The sequence below is a fragment of the Bombina bombina genome, chromosome 3, assembly GCF_027579735.1.
Source record: "Bombina bombina isolate aBomBom1 chromosome 3, aBomBom1.pri, whole genome shotgun sequence".
Lineage (NCBI taxonomy): Eukaryota > Metazoa > Chordata > Amphibia > Anura > Bombinatoridae > Bombina > Bombina bombina.
In genome coordinates this window covers 634,994,170-635,015,131 of record NC_069501.1, presented here as the reverse complement: position 1 = coordinate 635,015,131, position 20,962 = coordinate 634,994,170, and the positions used below count along the sequence as shown (strand labels likewise).

General features: G+C 41.3%; 1 protein-coding gene and 1 non-coding gene across 2 annotated transcripts in view; both read right to left on the bottom strand.

The window, feature by feature from the left end:
- The window catches only part of MED13 (mediator complex subunit 13), a 1,182,528-nt gene that overhangs the window by 755,026 nt on the left and 406,540 nt on the right, over positions 1 to 20,962 (bottom strand). The window contains exon 15 of the mRNA XM_053707341.1: positions 4,144 to 4,340. Within this exon, the coding sequence (XP_053563316.1) occupies positions 4,144 to 4,340 (197 nt within the window). The remainder of the gene's footprint in view (positions 1 to 4,143; positions 4,341 to 20,962) is intronic.
- On the bottom strand, positions 18,186 to 18,267 carry TRNASTOP-UCA (transfer RNA opal suppressor (anticodon UCA)). Its single transcript has one exon. It is a non-coding gene; the product is annotated as a tRNA-Sec (tRNA).

Sequence of the window (20,962 nt, the reverse complement as noted above, 5' to 3'; positions counted from 1 at the left end):
ACTAAGATTTTAATCCACTCTCTCATTCTTTCCCGCCTTGATTACTGCAACTCTGTCCTCTCTGGCCTCCCCACCTGCCGCCTAGCTCCTTTACAATCCATATTGAATGCCTCTGCCAGACTCATCTTCCTTACACGTCGCTCTTCATCTGCTGCGCCTCTCTGCCAATCCCTTCACTGGCTTCCTCTTGCCTCTAGGATCAAACACAAAACTCTCACTCTGACATACAAAGCCCTCAACTGCACTGCTCCCCCCTACATCTCAGACCTTATCTCCAGATACTCTCCCTCCCGCCCCCTTCGCTCTGCTCATGACCTCCTACTCTCCTCCTCTCTTGTCACCTCATCACACTCCCGTTTACAGGACTTCTCCAGACTGGCTCCCATCTTATGGAACTCTCTGCCTCGCTCCACAAGACTCTCTTCTAGTTTTAAAAGCTTCAAGTGCTCCCTAAAGACTCTACTGTTCAGGGACGCATACAACCTACACTAACCTTTCCTAATACCAGTTCCTCTCCTCCACTGCAATCCCCTGAACCCACTTAGCATGTAAGCCTAATTAGTCCAGCTGTTTGTAGATCACCTTCTTAAGAGCTGACTACAACAGTGCAACTATTGGCAGGGCCCTCTACCCTATAATTGTTTTGTTGTACTCCCCCTTTGTTTACAGCGCTGCGGAATCTGTTGGCGCTCTACAAATAACCGATAATAATAATAATAATAATAATGAAGAGGTCGCATGTGAAAACGAGCAAAGGGGATCGCGTCCGATGCAGCAGTCATGAGACCTAGAATTTCCATGCACAAAGCTACCGAAGGGAATGATTGAGACTGAAGGTTTCGACAGGCTGAAACCAATTTCAGACGTCTCTTTTCTGTTAGAGACAAGGTCATGGACACTGAATCTATTTGAAAACCTAAAAAGGTTACCTTTGTCTGAGGAATCAACGAACTCTTTGGTAAATTGATCCTCCAACCATGTCTTTGAAGAAACAACACAAGTTGATTCGTGTGAGATTCTGCAGAATGTAAAGATTGAGCAAGTACCAAGATATCGTCCAAATAAGGAAATACCGCAATACCCTGTTCTCTGATTACAGAGAGAAGGGCACCAAGAACCTTTGAAAAGATCCTTGGAGCTGTTGCTAGGCCAAACGGAAGGGCCACAAACTGGTAATGCTTGTCTAGAAAAGAGAATCTCAGAAACTGAAAGTGATCTGGATGAATCGGAATATGAAGATATGCATCCTGTAAATCTATTGTGGACATATAATGCCCTTGCTGAACAAAAGGCAGAATAGTCCTTATAGTTACCATTTTGAATGTTGGTATTCTTACATAACGATTCAATATCTTTAGATCCAGAACTGGTCTGAAGGAATTCTCCTTCTTTGGTACAATGAATAGATTTGAGTAAAACCCCAGACCCTGTTCCAGAACTGGAACTGGCACAATTACTCCAGCCAACTCTAGATCTGAAACACATTTCAGAAATGCCTGAGCCTTCACTGGGTTTATTGGAATGCGAGAGAGAAAAAATCTCTTTGCAGGCGGCCTTACCTTGAAACCTATTCTGTACCCTTGTGAAACAATGTTCTGAATCCAAAGTGAATCGAATTGATCCAAATGTCTTTGAAAAAACGTAACCTGCCCCCTACCAGCTGTGCTGGAATGAGGGCCGCACCTTCATGTGGACTTGGGAGCTGGTTTTGACTTTCTAAAAGGCTTGGTTTTATTCCAGATTGGAGAAGGTTTCCAGACAGAAACCGTTCCTTTAGGGGAAGGGTCAGGCTTCTGTTCCTTATTCTGACGAAAGGAACGAAAACGATTAGCAGCCCTGTATTTACCTTTAGATTTTTTTGTCCTGAGGCAAAAAAGTTCCTTTCCCCCCAGTAACAGTTGAAATAATAGAATCCAACTGGGAACCAAATAATTTATTACCTTGGAAAGAAAGAGAAAGCAAAGTTGACTTAGAAGACATATCTGCATTCCAAGTTTTAAGCCATAAAGCTCTTCTAGCTAAAATAGCTAAAGACATATACCTGACATCAACTCTAATGATATCAAAGATGGCATCACAAATAAAGTTATTAGCATGTTGAAGGAGTTTAACAATGCTATGAGTATTATGGTCTGATACTTGTTGTGCTAAAGCCTCCAACCAAAAAGTGGAAGCGGCAGCAACATCAGCCAAAGAAATAGCAGGCCTAAGAAGATTACCTGAACATAAATAAGCTTTCCTTAGAAAGGATTCAATCTTCCTATCTAAAGGATCCTTAAAGGAAGTACTATCTGCCGTAGGAATAGTAGTACGTTTAGCAAGAGTAGAGATAGCCCCATCAACTTTAGGGATTTTGGCCCAAAACTCTAATCTGTCAGATGGCACAGGATACAATTTCTTAAACCTTTGAGAAGGAGTAAATGAAGTATCCATATTATTCCATTCCCTAGAAATTACTTCAGAAATAGCATCAGGGACAGGAAAAACTTCTGGAATAACCATAGGAGGTTTAAAAACCGAATTTAAACGCTTAGTAGATTTAGTATCAAGAGTACTAGATTCCTCCATCTCTAAAGCGATTAAAACTTCTTTAAGTAAAGAGCGAATAAATTCCATCTTAAATAAATATGAAGATTTATCAGTGTCAATATCTGAGACAGAATCCTCTGAACCAGAAAAATCCTCATCAGAAACAGACAAATCAGAATGATGACGGTCATTTAAAATTTCATCTGAAAAATGAGAAGTTTTAAAAGACCTTTTACGTTTACTGGAAGGAGGAATAACAGACATAGCCTTCCTAATAGATTTAGAAACAAATTCTCTTATATTAACAGGAACATCCTGAGTATTAGATGTTGAGGGAACAGCAACAGGTAATGGTATATTACTAATGGAAATACTATCTGCATTAGCAAGCTTATCATGACATTCATCACAAACTACAGCCGGAGGAACAGTTACCACAAGTTTACAACAAATGCACTTAACTTTGGTAGAACCAGCATCAGGCAGCGTCTTTCCAGAAGTAGATTCTGATCCAGGGTCAATCTGAGACATCTTGCAATATGTAATAGAAAAAACAACATATAAAGCAAAATGATCAAATTCCTTAAATGACAGTTTCAGGAATGGGAAAGAATGCCAATGAACAAGCCTCTAGCAACCAGAAGCAATGAAAAATGAGACTGAAATAATGTGAAAAAAAGGTGGAGACAAGAATGACGCCCACATTTTTTAGCGCCAAAAAAAGACGCCCACATCAGGTAACGCCGACATTTTTGGCGCAAACCGTCAAAAAATTACGTAATCACGAACAACTTCCGGCGTCAAGTATGACGCCGGAAATGACAAAAAAAATTTTGCGCCAAACAAGTCCGCGCCAAGAATGACGCAATAAATTGAAGCATTTTCAGCCCCCGCGAGCCTAACAGCCCACAGGGAAAAAAAGTCAATTTGAAAACAATTTTTAAGGTAAGAAAAAAATTGATTATTCATATGCATTAACCCAAATAATGAAACTGACTTGTCTGAAATAAGGAATATTGATCATCCTGAATCAAGGCAAATATAAGTTTAAAGACATTTATTTAGAACTTTATATATAAAGTGCCCAACCATAGCTTAAGAGTGTCACAAAAAATAAGACTTGCTTACCCCAGGACACTCATCTACATATAGTAGATAGCCAAACCAGTACTGAAACGAGAATCAGTAGAGGTAATGGTATATAAGAGTATATTGTCGATCTGAAAAGGGAGGTAAGAGATGAATCTCTACGACCGATAACAGAGAACCTATGAAATAGATCCCGTAGAAGGAGACCATTGAATTCAAATAGGCAATACTCTCTTCACATCCCTCTGACATTCACTGCACTCTGAGAGGAAAACCGGGCTCCAGCCTGCTGCGAAGCGCATATCAACGTAGAATCTAGCACAAACTTACTTCACCACCTCCACGGGAGGCAAAGTTTGTAAAACTGAATTGTGGGTGTGGTGAGGGGTGTATTTATAGGCATTTTGAGGTTTGGGACACTTTGCCCCTCCTGGTAGGAATGTATATCCCATACGTCACTAGCTCATGGACTGTTGCTAATTACATGAAAGAAATATATATATTTTTTTTTAAATAAACACTTACCCATCTTTGATATATGTCATAGAAGAAACAGGTGCTAGCAAATCCAGTTTCCCCACAGTCCAACTTGGGCGGTAAAAACATTCATCTGGTATTTTGATCGATGGAAAACACTGACTAGGAAGAGTTTTCAATGGAGCAAACATGGAGCATCCAACTATTGTTTGGCAGGTTTCCAGTGTATATACATAGGAAAAATCCTGAAATCATAATAAACAAACATACAATGTTATACAGATCATGGCTTTTGGCAATACAACTGGTTGTATACTCTATATGCAAAGACTTAACACAACAGAAGCTTTAATTAATAGAATTTCCCAGAAAATAGATTTAATTTGCTTTAAATATGGATTACCATATATGCATGAGTACTAAAAAGAAACTGGAAAACTAGGTTCTACCCTTACTGTTAAAGGGACAGTCTATGCCAAAAACATAATTTATGCTTACCTGATAAATTCCTTTCTTCTGTTGTGTGATCAGTCCACGGGTCATCATTACTTCTGGGATATAACTCCTCCCCAACAGGAAATGCAAGAGGATTCACCCAGCAGAGCTGCATATAGCTCCTCCCCTCTACGTCACTCCCAGTCATTCGACCAAGGACCAACGAGAAAGGAGAAACCAAGGGTGAAGTGGTGACTGTAGTATAATTTAAAAAATATTTACCTGCCTTAAAAAAACAGGGCGGGCCGTGGACTGATCACACAACAGAAGAAAGGAATTTATCAGGTAAGCATAAATTATGTTTTCTTCTGTTATGTGTGATCAGTCCACGGGTCATCATTACTTCTGGGATACCAATACCAAAGCAAAAGTACACGGATGACGGGAGGGCTAGGCAGGCTCATTATACAGAAGGAACCACTGCCTGAAGAACCTTTCTCCCAAAAATAGCCTCCGAAGAAGCAAAAGTGTCAAATTTGTAAAATTTTGAAAAAGTATGGAGCGAAGACCAAGTTGCAGCCTTGCAAATCTGTTCAACCGAGGCCTCATTCTTAAAGGCCCAAGTGGAAGCCACAGCTCTAGTAGAATGAGCTGTAATTCTTTCAGGAGGCTGCTGTCCAGCAGTCTCATAGGCTAAACGAATTATGCTACGAAGCCAGAAGGAAAGAGAGGTAGCCGAAGCCTTTTGACCTCTCCTCTGACCAGAGTACACGACAAACAGGGAAGACGTTTGTCGAAATTCCTTAGTTGCCTGCAAATAGAACTTGAGGGCACGAACTACATCCAGATTGTGCAGAAGACGTTCCTTCTTTGAAGAAGGATTCGGGCACAAAGAAGGAACAACGATCTCCTGATTGATGTTCCTGTTAGTGACTACCTTAGGTAAGAACCCAGGTTTTGTACGCAGAACTACCTTATCTGAATGAAAAATCAAATAAGGAGAATCACAATGTAGGGCTGATAACTCAGAGACTCTCCGAGCCGAAGAAATAGCCGTTAAAAATAGAACTTTCCAAGATAACAACTTTATATCAATGGAATGAAGGGGTTCAAACGGAACTCCTTGTAAAACGTTAAGAACCAGGTTTAAACTCCATGGCGGAGCAACAGTTTTAAACACAGGCTTGATCCTAGCTAAAGCTTGACAAAAAGCCTGAACGTCTGGAATTTCTGACAGACGCTTGTGCAACAAAATGGACAGAGCTGAGATCTGTCCCTTTAATGAACTAGCCGATAAACCCTTTTCTAAACCTTCTTGTAGAAAGGACAATATCCTAGGAATCCTAACCTTACTCCAAGAGTAACCTTTGGATTCGCACCAGGATAGGTATTTACGCCATATCTTATGGTAAATCCTTCTGGTAACAGGCTTCCTAGCCTGTATCAGGGTATCAATAACCGACTCAGAAAAACCACGTTTTGATAAAATCAAACGTTCAATTTCCAAGCAGTCAGCTTCAGAGAAGTTAGATTTTGATGTTTGAATGGACCCTGAATCAGAAGGTCCTGTTTTAGAGGTAGAGACCAAGGTGGACAGGATGACATGTCCACTAGATCTGCATACCAAGTCCTGCGTGGCCATGCAGGCGCTATTAGAATCACTGATGCTCTCTCCTGTTTGATTCTGGCAATCAATCGAGGAAGCATCGGGAAGGGTGGAAACACATAAGCCATCCCGAAGGTCCAAGGTGCTGTCAAAGCATCTATCAGAACCGCTCCCGGATCCCTGGATCTGGACCCGTAGCGAGGAAGTTTGGCGTTCTGACGAGACGCCATGAGATCTATCTCTGGTTTGCCCCAACGTCGAAGTATTTGGGCAAAGACCTCCGGATGAAGTTCCCACTCCCCCGGATGAAAAGTCTGACGACTCAAGAAATCCGCCTCCCAGTTCTCCACTCCCGGGATGTGGATTGCTGACAGGTGGCAAGAGTGAGACTCTGCCCAGCGAATTATCTTTGATACTTCCATCATTGCTAGGGAGCTCCTTGTCCCTCCCTGATGGTTGATGTAAGCTACAGTCGTGATGTTGTCCGACTGAAACCTGATGAACCCCCGAGTTGTTAACTGGGGCCAAGCCAGAAGGGTATTGAGAACTGCTCTCAATTCCAGAATGTTTATTGGAAGGAGGCTCTCCTCCTGATTCCATAAACCCTGAGCCTTCAGAGAATTCCAGACAGCGCCCCAACCTAGTAGGCTGGCGTCTGTTGTTACAATTGTCCAGTCTGGCCTGCTGAATGGCATCCCCCTGGATAGATGTGGCCGATAAAGCCACCATAGAAGAGAATTTCTGGTCTCTTGATCCAGATTCAGAGTAGGGGACAAATCTGAGTAATCCCCATTCCACTGTCTTAGCATGCACAATTGCAGAGGTCTGAGATGTAGGCGAGCCAAAGGTACTATGTCCATTGCCGCTACCATTAAGCCGATCACCTCCATGCATTGAGCTACTGACGGGTGTTGAATGGAATGAAGGACACGGCATACATTTTGAAGCTTTGTTAACCTGTCTTCTGTCAGGTAAATCTTCATTTCTACAGAATCTATCAGAGTCCCCAAGAAGGGAACTCTTGTGAGTGGAAAGAGAGAACTCTTCTTTTCGTTCACCTTCCATCCATGCGACCTTAGAAATGCCAGTACTAACTCTGTATGAGACTTGGCAGTTTGAAAGCTTGGAGCTTGTATCAGAATGTCGTCCAGGTATGGAGCCACCGAAATTCCTTGCGGTCTTAGGACCGCTAGAAGAGTACCCAGAACCTTTGTGAAGATTCTTGGAGCCGTAGCCAATCCGAATGGAAGAGCTACAAATTGGTAATGCCTGTCTAGAAAGGCAAACCTTAGATACCGGTAATGATCCTTGTGAATCGGTATGTGAAGGTAAGCATCCTTTAAATCCACTGTGGTCATGTACTGACCTTTTTGGATCATGGGTAAAATTGTCCGAATAGTTTCCATTTTGAACGATGGAACTCTTAGGAATTTGTTTAGGATCTTTAAATCCAAGATTGGCCTGAAAGTTCCCTCTTTTTTGGGAACTACAAACAGATTTGAGTAAAACCCTTGTCCTTGTTCCGACCGCGGAACCGGATGGATCACTCCCATTAATAAAAGATCTTGTACGCAGCGTAGAAACGCCTCTTTCTTTATTTGGTTTGTTGACAACCTTGACAGATGAAATCTCCCTCTTGGGGGAGAGAATTTGAAGTCCAGAAGGTATCCCTGAGATATGATCTCTAGCGCCCAGGGATCCTGAACATCTCTTGCCCAAGCCTGGGCGAAGAGAGAAAGTCTGCCCCCCACCAGATCCGGTCCCGGATCGGGGGCCCTCGATTCATGCTGTCTTAGGGGCAGCAGCAGGTTTCCTGGCCTGCTTGCCCTTGTTCCAGGACTGATTAGGTCTCCAGCCTTGTCTGTAACGAGCAACAGCTCCTTCCTGTTTTGGTGCAGAGGAAGTTGATGCTGCTCCTGCTTTGAAATTACGAAAGGAACGAAAATTAGACTGTCTAGTCTTAGCTTTGGCTTTGTCCTGAGGCAGGGCATGGCCTTTACCTCCTGTAATGTCAGCGATAATCTCCTTCAACCCGGGCCCGAATAAGGTCTGTCCCTTGAAAGGTATATTAAGCAATTTAGATTTAGAAGTAACATCAGCTGACCAGGATTTTAGCCACAGTTCTCTGCGTGCCTGAATGGCGAATCCTGAATTCTTAGCCGTAAGTTTGGTTAAATGTACTACGGCTTCCGAAATGAAAGAATTAGCTAGTTTAAGGACTCTAAACCTGTCCGTAATCTCGTCCAGCGTAGCTGAACTAATGTTCTCTTCCAGAGATTCAATCCAGAATGCTGCAGCAGCCGTGACCGGCGCGATGCATGCAAGGGGTTGCAATATAAAACCTTGTTGAACAAACATTTTCTTAAGGTAACCCTCTAGTTTTTTATCCATTGGATCTGAAAAAGCACAGCTATCCTCAACCGGGATAGTGGTACGCTTAGCTAAGGTAGAAACTGCTCCCTCCACCTTAGGGACCGTTTGCCATAAGTCCCGTGTGGTGGCGTCTATTGGAAACATTTTTCTAAATATTGGAGGGGGTGAGAACGGCACACCGGGTCTATCCCACTCCTTAGTAACAATTTCAGTAAGTCTCTTAGGTATAGGAAAAACATCAGTACTCGCCGGTACCGCAAAATATTTATCCAACCTACACATTTTCTCTGGTATTGCAACTGTGTTACAATCATTCAGAGCCGCTAAAACCTCCCCTAGTAATACACGGAGGTTCTCCAATTTAAATTTAAAATTTGAAATATCTGAATCCAATCTGTTTGGATCAGAACCGTCACCCACAGAATGAAGCTCTCCGTCCTCATGCTCTGCAAGCTGTGACGCAGTATCAGACATGGCCCTAGTATTATCAGCGCACTCTGTTCTCACCCCAGAGTGATCACGCTTGCCTCTTAGTTCTGGTAATTTAGCCAAAACTTCAGTCATAACAGTAGCCATATCTTGTAATGTTATCTGTAATGGCCGCCCAGATGTACTGGGCGCCACAACATCACGCACCTCCCGAGCGGGAGATGCAGGTACTGACACGTGAGGCGAGTTAGTCGGCATAACTCTCCCCTCGCTGTTAGGTGAAATTTGTTCAATTTGTACAGATTGGCTTTTATTTAAAGTAGCATCAATACAGTTAGTACATAAATTTCTATTGGGCTCCACCTTGGCATTGGAACAAATGACACAGGTATCTTCCTCTGAATCAGACATGTTCAACACACTAGCAAATAAACTTGCAACTTGGCTACAATTTTATTTAATAAAAACGTACTGTGCCTCAAAGAAACACTAAACGATTAATGACAGTTGAAATAATAAACTGAAAAACAGTTATAGCATCAATCCTTGAAAACAACACAACTTTAGCAAAGGTTTCCCATTAGCAAAGCAAAATTAATTAAATTACAGAGTAACGTCTTTTATCACAGTCAATATATAATTCTCACAGCTCTGCTGAAAGAATCTACCTCCCTCAAAAGAAGTTTTGAAGACCCCTGAGTTCTGTAGAGATGAACCGGATCATGCAGGAAATACAATGAACAACTGACTGGAAATTTTGATGCGTAGCAAAGAGCGCCAAAAACGGCCCCTCCCCCTCACACACAGCAGTGAGGGAGAAACGAAACTGTCATAATTAGAATAAGCAACTGCCAAGTGGAAAAATAGCCCAAACATTTATTCACTCAGTACCTCACTAAATGTAAACGATTCTACATTCCAGCAAAAACGTTTAACATAATCAATACATATAAAAAAATTCTTATGTACTTTTTACAGAGTAATTCCAGTGAAGTACCATTCCCAGAATACTGAAGTGCAAAGTATACATACATGACATTATATCGGTATGGCAGGATTTTCTCATCAATTCCATTGTCAGAAAATAAAAACTGCTACATACCTCTATGCAGATTCATCTGCCCGCTGTCCCCTGATCTGAAGTTTTTACCTCTCCTCAGATGGCCGAGAACAGCAATATGATCTTAACTACTCCGGCTAAAATCATAGTAAAACTCTGGTAGATTCTTCTTCAAACTCTGCCAGAGAGGCAATAACACACTCCGGTGTCATTGTAAAATAACAAACTTTTGATTGAAGTCATAAAAACTAAGAATAATCACCATAGTCCTCTTACACATCCTATCTAGTCGTTGGGTGCAAGAGAATGACTGGGAGTGACGTAGAGGGGAGGAGCTATATGCAGCTCTGCTGGGTGAATCCTCTTGCATTTCCTGTTGGGGAGGAGTTATATCCCAGAAGTAATGATGACCCGTGGACTGATCACACATAACAGAAGAAATAAACTTTCATGATTCAGATAGAGCATGTAATTTTAAACGATTTTCCAATTTACTTTTATCACCAATTTTGCTTTGTTCTGTTGGTATTCTTAGTTGAAAGCTTAACCTAGGAAGTTCATATGCTAATGTATTAGACCTTGAAGCCCACCTCTTTCAGATTGCATTTTAACAGTTTTTCACCACTAGAGGGTGTTGGTTCACGTATTTCATATAGATAACACTGTGCTCGTGCACGAGAAGTTATCTGGGAGCAGGCACTGATTGGCTAGACTGCAAGTCTGTCAAAAGAACTGAAAAAAGGGGCAGTTTGCAGAGGCTTAGATACAAGATAATCACAGAGGTTAAAAGTATATTATTATAACTGTGTTGGTTATGCAAAACTGGGAAATGGGTAATAAAGGGATTATCTATCTTTTTAAAACAATAAAAATTCTGGTGTAGACTGTCCCTTTAAATCCATTTCTTCACAAACTGAGTGATAGCACGTGAAGAAGAGGATGCTAGATAACTGGTTTAATGTTAAGCAACCTACTTAGAAAGAGGAGGGGGGAAAAAAAAAGCAAGAGCACCAGGCCAGGTCAATTGGTTTTGCATGAAATGTAACACAATGTTATGAAAGGGAACTTAGGTTTAATTTATTGCAACCACGCACAAAGTAAACATTCTAGACCAGTGTTTCCCAACTCCAGTCCTCAGGACCCTTAACAGGCCAGAGTTTTATTATATCTCAACTAGAGCACAAGTGAAATAATCATCTGAAGGGTGAGAGAAGTTAGTACCATAGTTACTGATCAGCTGATTATTTCACCTGTGCTCTAGTTAAGATTTAATTAATATATGGCCTGTTAAGGGTTCTGAGGACTGGAGTTGATGAACACTGTTCTAGACAAAGGGTTTATATTCAAGCAATAAAATCCCTACATAGGAGAACAAAACAGTGTGGTGACTAATAGTGGTTATAATGGCCGTAATAAAAAGTATAACCAGTTAGAAACCTGCACAAACTATAAAATGTTTCTCCCAATTACCTCAGTAGAGGAAAAACATGTGTGAAGAAATGTAAAAGAGCAACAATGGCCGATATTAGCTGAACTGTTCAAGACTGGTCACAAGGTTGCAACAGAAGAAACGTAGCGTTGAATGCTAACCCAAGCAATGGCTCATGGAGGCCAAAAGTAAAGTGAGGGCTTAGAAGATTTTTCTTAGGATTCCAGTGCAAGTAAAATATATCAGTTTTGTGAAATGGTGCCATAGTTTTTAGATAATATATTACAGCACTACAGCTAAAATGTAGAGGGACTACAAAAAAACTATAGAAGAACAAATTACAAGTTTATATTAGTAGATGCCAATTTTGATAGGAACTCAAATACCGACCATGAAGCCCATTATCTTGTTGAACACCAGATATGTGGGTTTGGAGAATATGACTCATAAAATGCAGCATGCTGATATTGCTACCAAGGAGGAGTGTTTAAAAAATGAGTAGTTTTGGCAAGATAGAATGTAAACAATAATAATGCCTTTAGGAAAATAGTAACATCCAAAGCAACAATCTAGAAGAAATATGAAAATGAACAGAGACAAGAATAAAGACGACAAGGCAGAGGAGAAAAACGGACATGGTATTGTCGAATTCCTCACACATTGGAAGGATTTAGATATGCTCCTGTCAATGAAGCAGAGTGAGATAAAACATGAAGTTCCAGAATAGTGGATGGGAAGACTACCAGGTCTTACATGATGTTCACCACTCTGAGAACATTGTCTTGTTCCCAGCAGTGGTGTAGGAAAAACTAAAGGGTTAGTCCACAAGGAGTGAGAGATAAAGTCATGAATGACAACAAAAAATAATTCCAAGAAGGTAGTCCTGCTGGAGGAACACACAGCCCTATTTGATTTGTTGTTACTAGAGGTAGAGGGCTTTGAAGAACTAAACTGTGGGCCAGCCAATGCTAGCTTGTATGACTGAGCAATTCAAACTGACATCAATATAAGGGAAAACATTTTGCAGGGTGAGAGCTTTGAGAAATCGGCAGCAAAGACTTTGGTGTAAGAATGCAGGCAAATTAATGGGAAGTCTACAAACTGAAAATAAATGTTAGTGACACAGCACAAGAGTGAAAGCTGTAGAATGTGGTATAGATAAGAATGTGAAGAAGTGTAACACGGTGACTACATGTTCAATTATGGGCATCTGAAAAACAAAAACTTCCCATACTTTAAAGTTTAATCCAAAAGTAAATCCTTTTTTTGATTGTTCACATTAAAATGGACAAACAAGCCTGTAGAAGGTAAACATATGACCAGATCGGTTTCGGTTCAACAGGGTCCATACTTACAGTGATGCACAGAATGAAACTAACCCTACCATTTTTGCATGAAAAAAATAAACATAACATGCTTACCTTATAAATTAATTTCATGGTGGTGAAAGCCCACAATGCTTTACTTTTGAGAATTACTCTTCTCTACCAGTAGAAGGCAGCAAAGATTACCAAACCCCAAGAGCTCTTTAAACCCTCCACACCACCACCTCATACATACCTCAGTCAAATGTATAGCCAAGCAAGTAAAGAAAGGAATAAGAGCCATAAAAAAACAGGGGGGAAAAATGTGCTTAAGAAAAAAAAAAAAACATAAAAACACAAGGCTGGGGTATCGTGGACACTCACCACCATGAAATAAACTAATTTATTAGGTAAGCATAAATTATGTTTTCTTTCATACAGGTGATAAGCGTCCATGATCCTTTACTATTCGGGAACCATTAGCCAGGCTGTGGAATCCAGGAGTAACAACATAAAGGGAGGGATTTAAAAACATCTTTCACTGAGAAAACAAATCCACAAACCCCAATAACAATTATCTTTTTTAATGCACTTCAAGAAAAAAAAAAAAAAAAGGACGACACAGGCAAAAAAACAAACAGATAACTGCCTAAAGAACCTTTCTAACAAAGGCAGATTCAGAAGAAGCAAAAATATCAAACTGGTAAAATTTTGTAAAAATATGCAAAGAAGACCAAGTGGCTGCCTTGCATATCTGATCAACTGAAGCCTCATTCTTCAAAGCCCAAGAAGTGGCAACTGACCTAGTAGAATGAGCAGAAATCTGCTGCGGTTAAGTCTAACCTGCCACCAAATAAGCTTTGTTAATCAAAAGTTTTAACCAAGAGATTAAAGAAAAGGCAGAAGCCTTCTGACACTTACTAGGACCAGAAAAAAGGAAGAGCAAACTAGAAGTCTAAAATTCTTAGAAGCAGCAATGTAATATTTCAATGCCCTGACATCATCCAAATAATGCAAATATCTTTTAGAAGTCTTCTTAGGATTAGGACACAAAGAAGGATAATCTCTCTTGCAACGTTGTCTGAAGAAATAACACGTTAAAAAAAAAAAAGACATCCGCAAAACAGCCTTATCCTTATGAAAAAAAAATCAGATAAGGAGGTTCACAAAAAAGAGAATATAACTCAGAAAAAAGGCCTTTATCTAGAACAGCCTGCAAAAACTGCAGAATCCTAGAAATTTTGAAAGAATGCCAGGAAAAGACTAATTATACACCATGAAATTAAGGCCTTACAGACCTTGTGATAGATTTTTCCATTTACAGGCTTACAAGCCTGAATCAGAGTATCAATCACGGAATCCCAGAACCCCCTTAGTCTAAGGACTACCATTTCGATTTTCATGCCATCAAGTTCAGACACTTGAGATCTGGATGGAAAAACGGACCTTGAGATAAGGAGGTCTGACTGCAAAGAAAGAGGATAAGGAGGACAGCTTAATATCTGATCCAGATCTGCATACCAAATCCTGCGCTACCAAGCTTTCGCAATCAGGATTACTGAAGACTTATCTAGCAGGCTGAAAAGAGCAAGGAATTACTAGAGCATCCACTAACTTTGCCTGAGGATCCCTGGACTTCGCAAAGTACCTTTGAAGTTTGTTGTTCTAACTAGTGGCCATCAGATCAATTTCTTGGAGACCCCAAAGATCCACAATCTGTATTAACACATCCTGGTGAAGAGACCACTCCCATGGCTGTAGAGTTTGGCGACTGATAAAGTCTGCCTCCCAGTTGCTCACCACTGGAATATGAATTGCAGAGACTAGACAAGAATTTGTATCTGCCCAGTAGAGAATCCGAGACTCCTCCAACATTGCCAGGACACTGAGTTCCCCCCTGATGGTTGACAAAAGCTACTGCTGTAACAGTCTGTTTGTAAATGGAGGCCAAACTTGAAAGGCCCTAAAAATTTAACAGAGTTCTAGAACATTGGATTGGTAATCTCACATCCCGAGGATCCCAAAAAGCTCCCCAACCTGAGAAACTTGCATCTGTAGTGATCACAGTTCAGGAACGATGAGCAAAAGAAGCCCCCCGAATAATAAACTGATGATTCTGCCACCAAGTTAGAGACTGACTTTTATTGGGATTCAAAAATATCCTTTGAGACAGCTGAGAATAACCCCTGCACCATTGACACAGCATACAAAGCTGAAGAGGCTTTATGTGAAATTGAGCAAATGGAATTGCATCTGAGGCTGTACTCATGGGACCTAGGACTTCCTTACACAGAGCCACTGAAGAAAACGAGAGAGAATGAAGGTTCAGACAAGCTGACACCAATTTAACCATCTCTGCTCTGCTAGAGAAAGACAAATGGATACTGAATCTATTTGGAAACCCAAGAAAGTTACCTTTGTCTGCGGAACCAAAGGACTCTTTAACAGCATGGTTGGAGGATACATTTTTCAAAGAAACAACAATAGTTGGTTGGTGTGAGATACGGCTAAAAGAAAATATGGAGCTTGAACCAAAATGTCGTCCAGGTATGGAAATGAGCTGAACGCCAAAGGGGGCATGCAACGATTGGAGGAGTCCGGATTCATCATCCATATGCTAAAGAAAGCAGGAGATACGGGCGGAGGATCGGCATTATGTTTACCATAACGCAAAAGGTATGTATTTTTAAAAATAAGCGTCTTTGTAAACTTTAATGAATTAAAGATTCATTTTTTGATCCTGGGCTTTAATTCATTAAAGTTTACAATCACTTTAATTTTGATAATATCAAAAACAGCATCACAAATAAAAGAATTGGCACTCTGAAGCAAACTCAATAGATTTGCACTAACAGGGTCATCAGAATACTGCTCTGAAAGACTAGACAATCAGTAAGTAGAAGCAGCAGCCACATCAGCAATAGAAATAAGCTGGTCTGAGAATATACCCTGCATGTAAAAAGGCCATTCTATGAAAGGATTATAACTTTCTGTCTAAAGGGTCCTAAAAAGAAGTACCATCTTCCAAAGGAATACTAGTACATTTAGCCAGAGTGGAAATGGCCCCATACACCTTGGGAATTGCCATAAATCTAAAATTAGCAGCAGGTAAATATAATGTTTTAAACCGTGCAGAAGGAGTAAAATAATTACCTGGCTTAGATCATTCCCTAGAGATCATGTCAGAGACCTCATCAGGCACAGGGAAAACCTCAGCAAGATTAACAAAAGTTTTAAAAACTACAATTAAACTATTGCAAAGCTTATTATCAGAAACCCCTAAAGTAATTAAGACCTCCTTTAAAAGAGAAGGGAAATGTTCAACTTTAAACAAAAAAAGGAAATATCAGGTTCAACGTCAGATGAGGAATCCTCATCCCCAGAGGAAACTTCACCATCTAAAGACAAAACAATATGCCTGGTCTCAGGGCACACAGCACTTGTAGAAGGTAAAATCTAAACTAACCTTTTATGCTTGTTGAAGGGGATGACCCGACAGGCGTAAACCGGCATGCAGGTAAACTATAGAAAGACTAAAGGGACATGCACTAACCTGACAAAAAACAGAGGCTGAAGCACGGAAAACTAAGCGTGTCAAAAAAGCTCACGCGCACAAAAAAGCTCACGCGCACAAAAAAGCTCACGCGCACAAAAAAGCTCACGCGCACAAAAAAGCTCACGCGCACAAAAAAGCTCACGCGCACAAAAAAGCTCACGCGCACAAAAAGCTCACGCGCACAAAAAAGCTCACGCGCACAAAAAAGCTCATGCACACAAAAAAGCAAGGGAATAGTGAAAAGGAACAGTCCCAGAGCAATATATATTAGCAAACATATAAATAACTATAAAAAGTACCCAAAACATAGATAAATGAGTGTCTAAATGTTAATAAAAAAAATACCATTAGACACTATTGTAGATCCATAAAGGGAGGCAAAAGACAAGTCCCTGTGACAAATTATAGAGGGTTTATGAAAAGGAGAATCATAAACCATACCCCATATACATCACTCTGGCAGGCACTGTCCTCTGAAAACCGGGCCTCAATATAGACTGAAAACCCCTCTCTCTGAAGAATGAAATGCACATCTTCATTCCTCAACCACTTCCAGCAGAGGCAAAGTAAAGACTGAGGTATGTGTGAGGGATTTTATAGAGCTCTTGGGGTTTGGGAATCTGCCTCCTCCTAGTGGTAGAGAATAGTATTTCACAGGAGTAAAGGATTGTGAACTCTCGCCACCTATATGAAAGAAATACCATTGATCCCACTCACTAGGAAACAGACAGGATTACTAAAGCACAGCAAAGGTTATCTGCTTGAAGGGACAGTGCAAAATAATTTTCATATAACTGCATGTAATAGACACTACTATATAGAAGAATATGCAGACATACTGATCTAAAAATCCAGTATAAAACCTTTTAAAAACTTACTTAGAAACTCACAGTTTAGCACAGATGAGGAGGTTGACTGGTACACCCAGTGAAAGAGGCTGGAAAAACAAGAGCAGACACCTCCTCCCACAATACCTTGCATATGAAAAGACAGAAAATATAAACAGGAGCCAGCAGTAGTCTGTAAACGCGAGTATACATCCGACAATGTGGGAATTGGTTAGGAGTCTGAAAATCATCACAATGTTAATAAAAAAATAAGCAAAACTACGTATTGTTACAAAACCACTCCTAGATGGGTTATATAAATGGATCATCTACAAAACGTTAAGGAAAAGAATCCGCCAGTAACAAAAACCGTGTCTCACCCCCCCCCCCCCCCCCCTGTTTACTGGCTTCAGGTGCCAGGGGTCAGTAACACAGAAAATTACACAAACGTGTTTTAGCCTTAGTACAGGCCTTTCTCAATGTTCTATTTGACAAACAGAATCCTCGGTAAGCGGTCCCTTATAAACCCTTTTCAATTATAACTTCTCTATCACACCTTCCCAGGGACCAATCATTATCACTGGTCGCTCCAACTGAGGGTGAGTGACTATCTGTGCACAGTAATTAATAAAATTCAGGATACTAATATCACCTCAGATTAAATTTTAGTTACCTGTGATGTGGAGTCGCTTTACACGAGAATCTAAAACGCACTGGGTGTGTAAGGCAGTCTCCCATTTTTTTAGAGAAAGACGCTAATATGAAAAATGAGACTAAGGATTTCATTATTAGACTATTTTGTGTCTGATGGAAGATTTTATTTATAAGTGTGTGGTACTGCCATGGGCACATCATGTGCACCAACTTATGCAAACATCTATCTGGGTTGGTGGGAAGAAACTGTGGTGGAATGCAACCCTAAGGTGCACCGGAAATTGGACATTAAGCGCCAGCAGTTGTGTATGAACCAACAACCCTTGAGGCGCAAGCCACACAGCCACAAGATGACACGGGCTACTCCTGTGGCAAAGAGTAAAAAATGCTCCGAAAACCTAGCCAACCATGACCCGTCGGGTAGAAGGTGGAACTAAACCACTCTGTCCCTAGACAGCTACAGGTTTGAAGCCTGAATCCCAGACCTCTGAGGATCATCTGGGCCCAAGTTCCCACAACCGTGGAGCATCCCTACCAGCCCTGAGATCCAAGATTCCAAAATCACCCAAAACTGGGTCATAAAAAAAGGCCAAGCGAAGCTTCAGCAACCGGAAGTCTCAGGAACAAAAACAGGTCCGGGCACCTAATATAGTTCAGGCAAACCTTACCCTAGAACTAAACACCCCATCTTGCCAAAAAGCCAGACACAAGGGATATGGATGCATATCCAGAGAATCCGGATAGCGATAAGAAAGCGAAAGCCCCTACCAAAAGGAAGGAACCACCCCTATATAAAGTCCAACGCTCCAAGGAGCACTGCTAGAAGTCGTAATGCTAACGAGGGTCATTCAATAACTGAAAAACATGTCTGAGCAACATGCAAAGGTGCGCAATCCTGTAACGAAAGGCACAGCACTCGGGGACAGATACCCTGCGGGGAACTGTAGAGGCCCTCCCCAAGGCATAAGGCCCGGGACAATAGGGCATGAGCACATTCTCAAACAAACGTCTGGACTCTGCAGACGAGCAACCGCCAACATTATGTGGAAGCAAAAACGTGCTGCAACCTCCGGGGGAAACACGCCACCTCGCATGGAGGAACCGTAAACTGGGTAACCCGCATGTGCAGAAGTATGATTTGGTAGGGAACTCGCCTATCGGAGGACAGGACCCCAGAGGCAGATGGCTCAGCAGTCTCTTGATTCCCCGAGACCGAGGAACCAGGCGCTCTGAAATGGTATACGGAACAAAACTGGTTGACAGGAATCAACAAGGCCGCTCTTCATTCATCACCGTACACAGAATCTGAAATCAAAATAGTCTCAGTATCAGAATCCTGCGTAACTGAATCTGAAATTAACAGTGTCTCCATAACTGTATAGAGGATATTTAAATATGGACTAAAGTAGTAAAACAAAAAACGGCACCCGACACCCACAATGGCTGGGGCACTCACCACCTCCTATGACCAGACCCCTGCGGAATAGAAAATTTCCTTCGCCACCCGGTCGGGAATGCGGGAATGGAAAAAAATAACGTTACAACGCCCGAACACAAGATGAACCATACAATCCAAAAAAAGCACGCCCAACCAAAAGGCCGCGTCACTTCCAAAGGCCTCAATGTTCCAACCACGAGCCCAGTAAACATCACACATAAGCAGTTTGAATCACATAACAAACATGATTATAAACACCCCCTGTTCAAAACCCCCCAAAGGAGATATTAACCCTCGATTCCAAGATACTAAAAGACACTCACTGAGACCCTTATGTATAAGTTAGACCTGCAAGGTGGTAACCTCTCGGGAAACATTCACATTACAGTACATTGACGAATAAAGTAAAATGAAACGATCTTACCGGAATCTACGCCGTGGAACAGGAACACGGCCCTTCAAGTGTGATGGATAGTAGCATCGCCTCCGCCATGGACTTGAGAGAAGAAAGCAGGCAGAAAAGCAAAGTTAGACAACGCTGATTGCTTGAGGAGCTGTTAATATGAGTTGGGATGGTTTCACAAAAAGAAACTCCCTGCATCTCCGGACTCTAACTTTCATCCAAGCCCTCACTGAGAGACTGACAGGACTACTCAAAACTCCTGTCCCATGCCGAAGAGTACTACCCTCCATAAGAGACAAAAAATTTTTTAAATTCTGACACTTCTCAGCCATCCTCCTGGGACGAAAGGCAAAGAATGACTGGGGGATGAGGGGAGTGGGAGGAGTATTTAAGCCTTTGACTGGGGTGTCTTTGCCTCCTCCTAGTGGCCAGTTTCTTATTTCCCAAAAGTAATGAATGCAGCTGTGGACTCTTTCCATTTAAGAAGAAAACCCTGCCGATGTCCGCCTAGCCAAAGTGGAAATAGCACTATACATCTTGAGTAGTCCCATACTTGCAATTTTTAAGAGGGTAAAGGGAACAGGTTTTGAATTTGGCAAAAGGAACAAAGGGAATGTCTGGAGTGTTCCATTACTTGCTAATTGGCTCATAAACCACGTTAGGAACCTGGAAGGTAGATCACTTTTTCTGGATCCTTTAAAGTAATGGTAAAGCCTAGTGTTTCAAAAACTCTGCATTAAATAAATGGGACCTTCAGTCATTTCTCCATTATAACTACCCTAAACGGCTCAGGCCGCCCACAGCAAAACTATTTTTTTGCATGAGGTGACGTCTTCACCTGTTAGCAAATAGTCATGCTAGCCATACGGCACTGAAACACAACTATTGGCTAAGAGGTGGAAAGGTAACCTCATGGGAATTTTTTTTTTGACCTGGCCAGCCAAAGGCGCTTAGGGTAGTAATAACTGAGGAGCAAAATAATGTTACAGTACATTTAGTTAACGTTCATGAATGAAGGTCCTCTGTATTTACTGCATAGATAAATCTGTGTTTTTGAACCGCTAGGATCTACCATAACTTTAAAGAACTTATCAATCATATTTCACAGATTGAGGATTCTCCACCAGCAAATAAACAATCTACAAAAGCAAGTAAAACTTCCTGCAATTGAGGGTGTGCTTGCTCCAACATACATTCTGCTACTTGGTTAGAAGGGGGATTTGGGGTTTCTCAATCTTTCTCAGCTGAAAAGGAGAATTCCAATTAAATTGTACTCCTGGAGGGTACAGAGTAACCAAATGGGTCACTCCCTAAGGAATGCTCCAGATAAGCCCAGTGCCTAATAACGGTTCT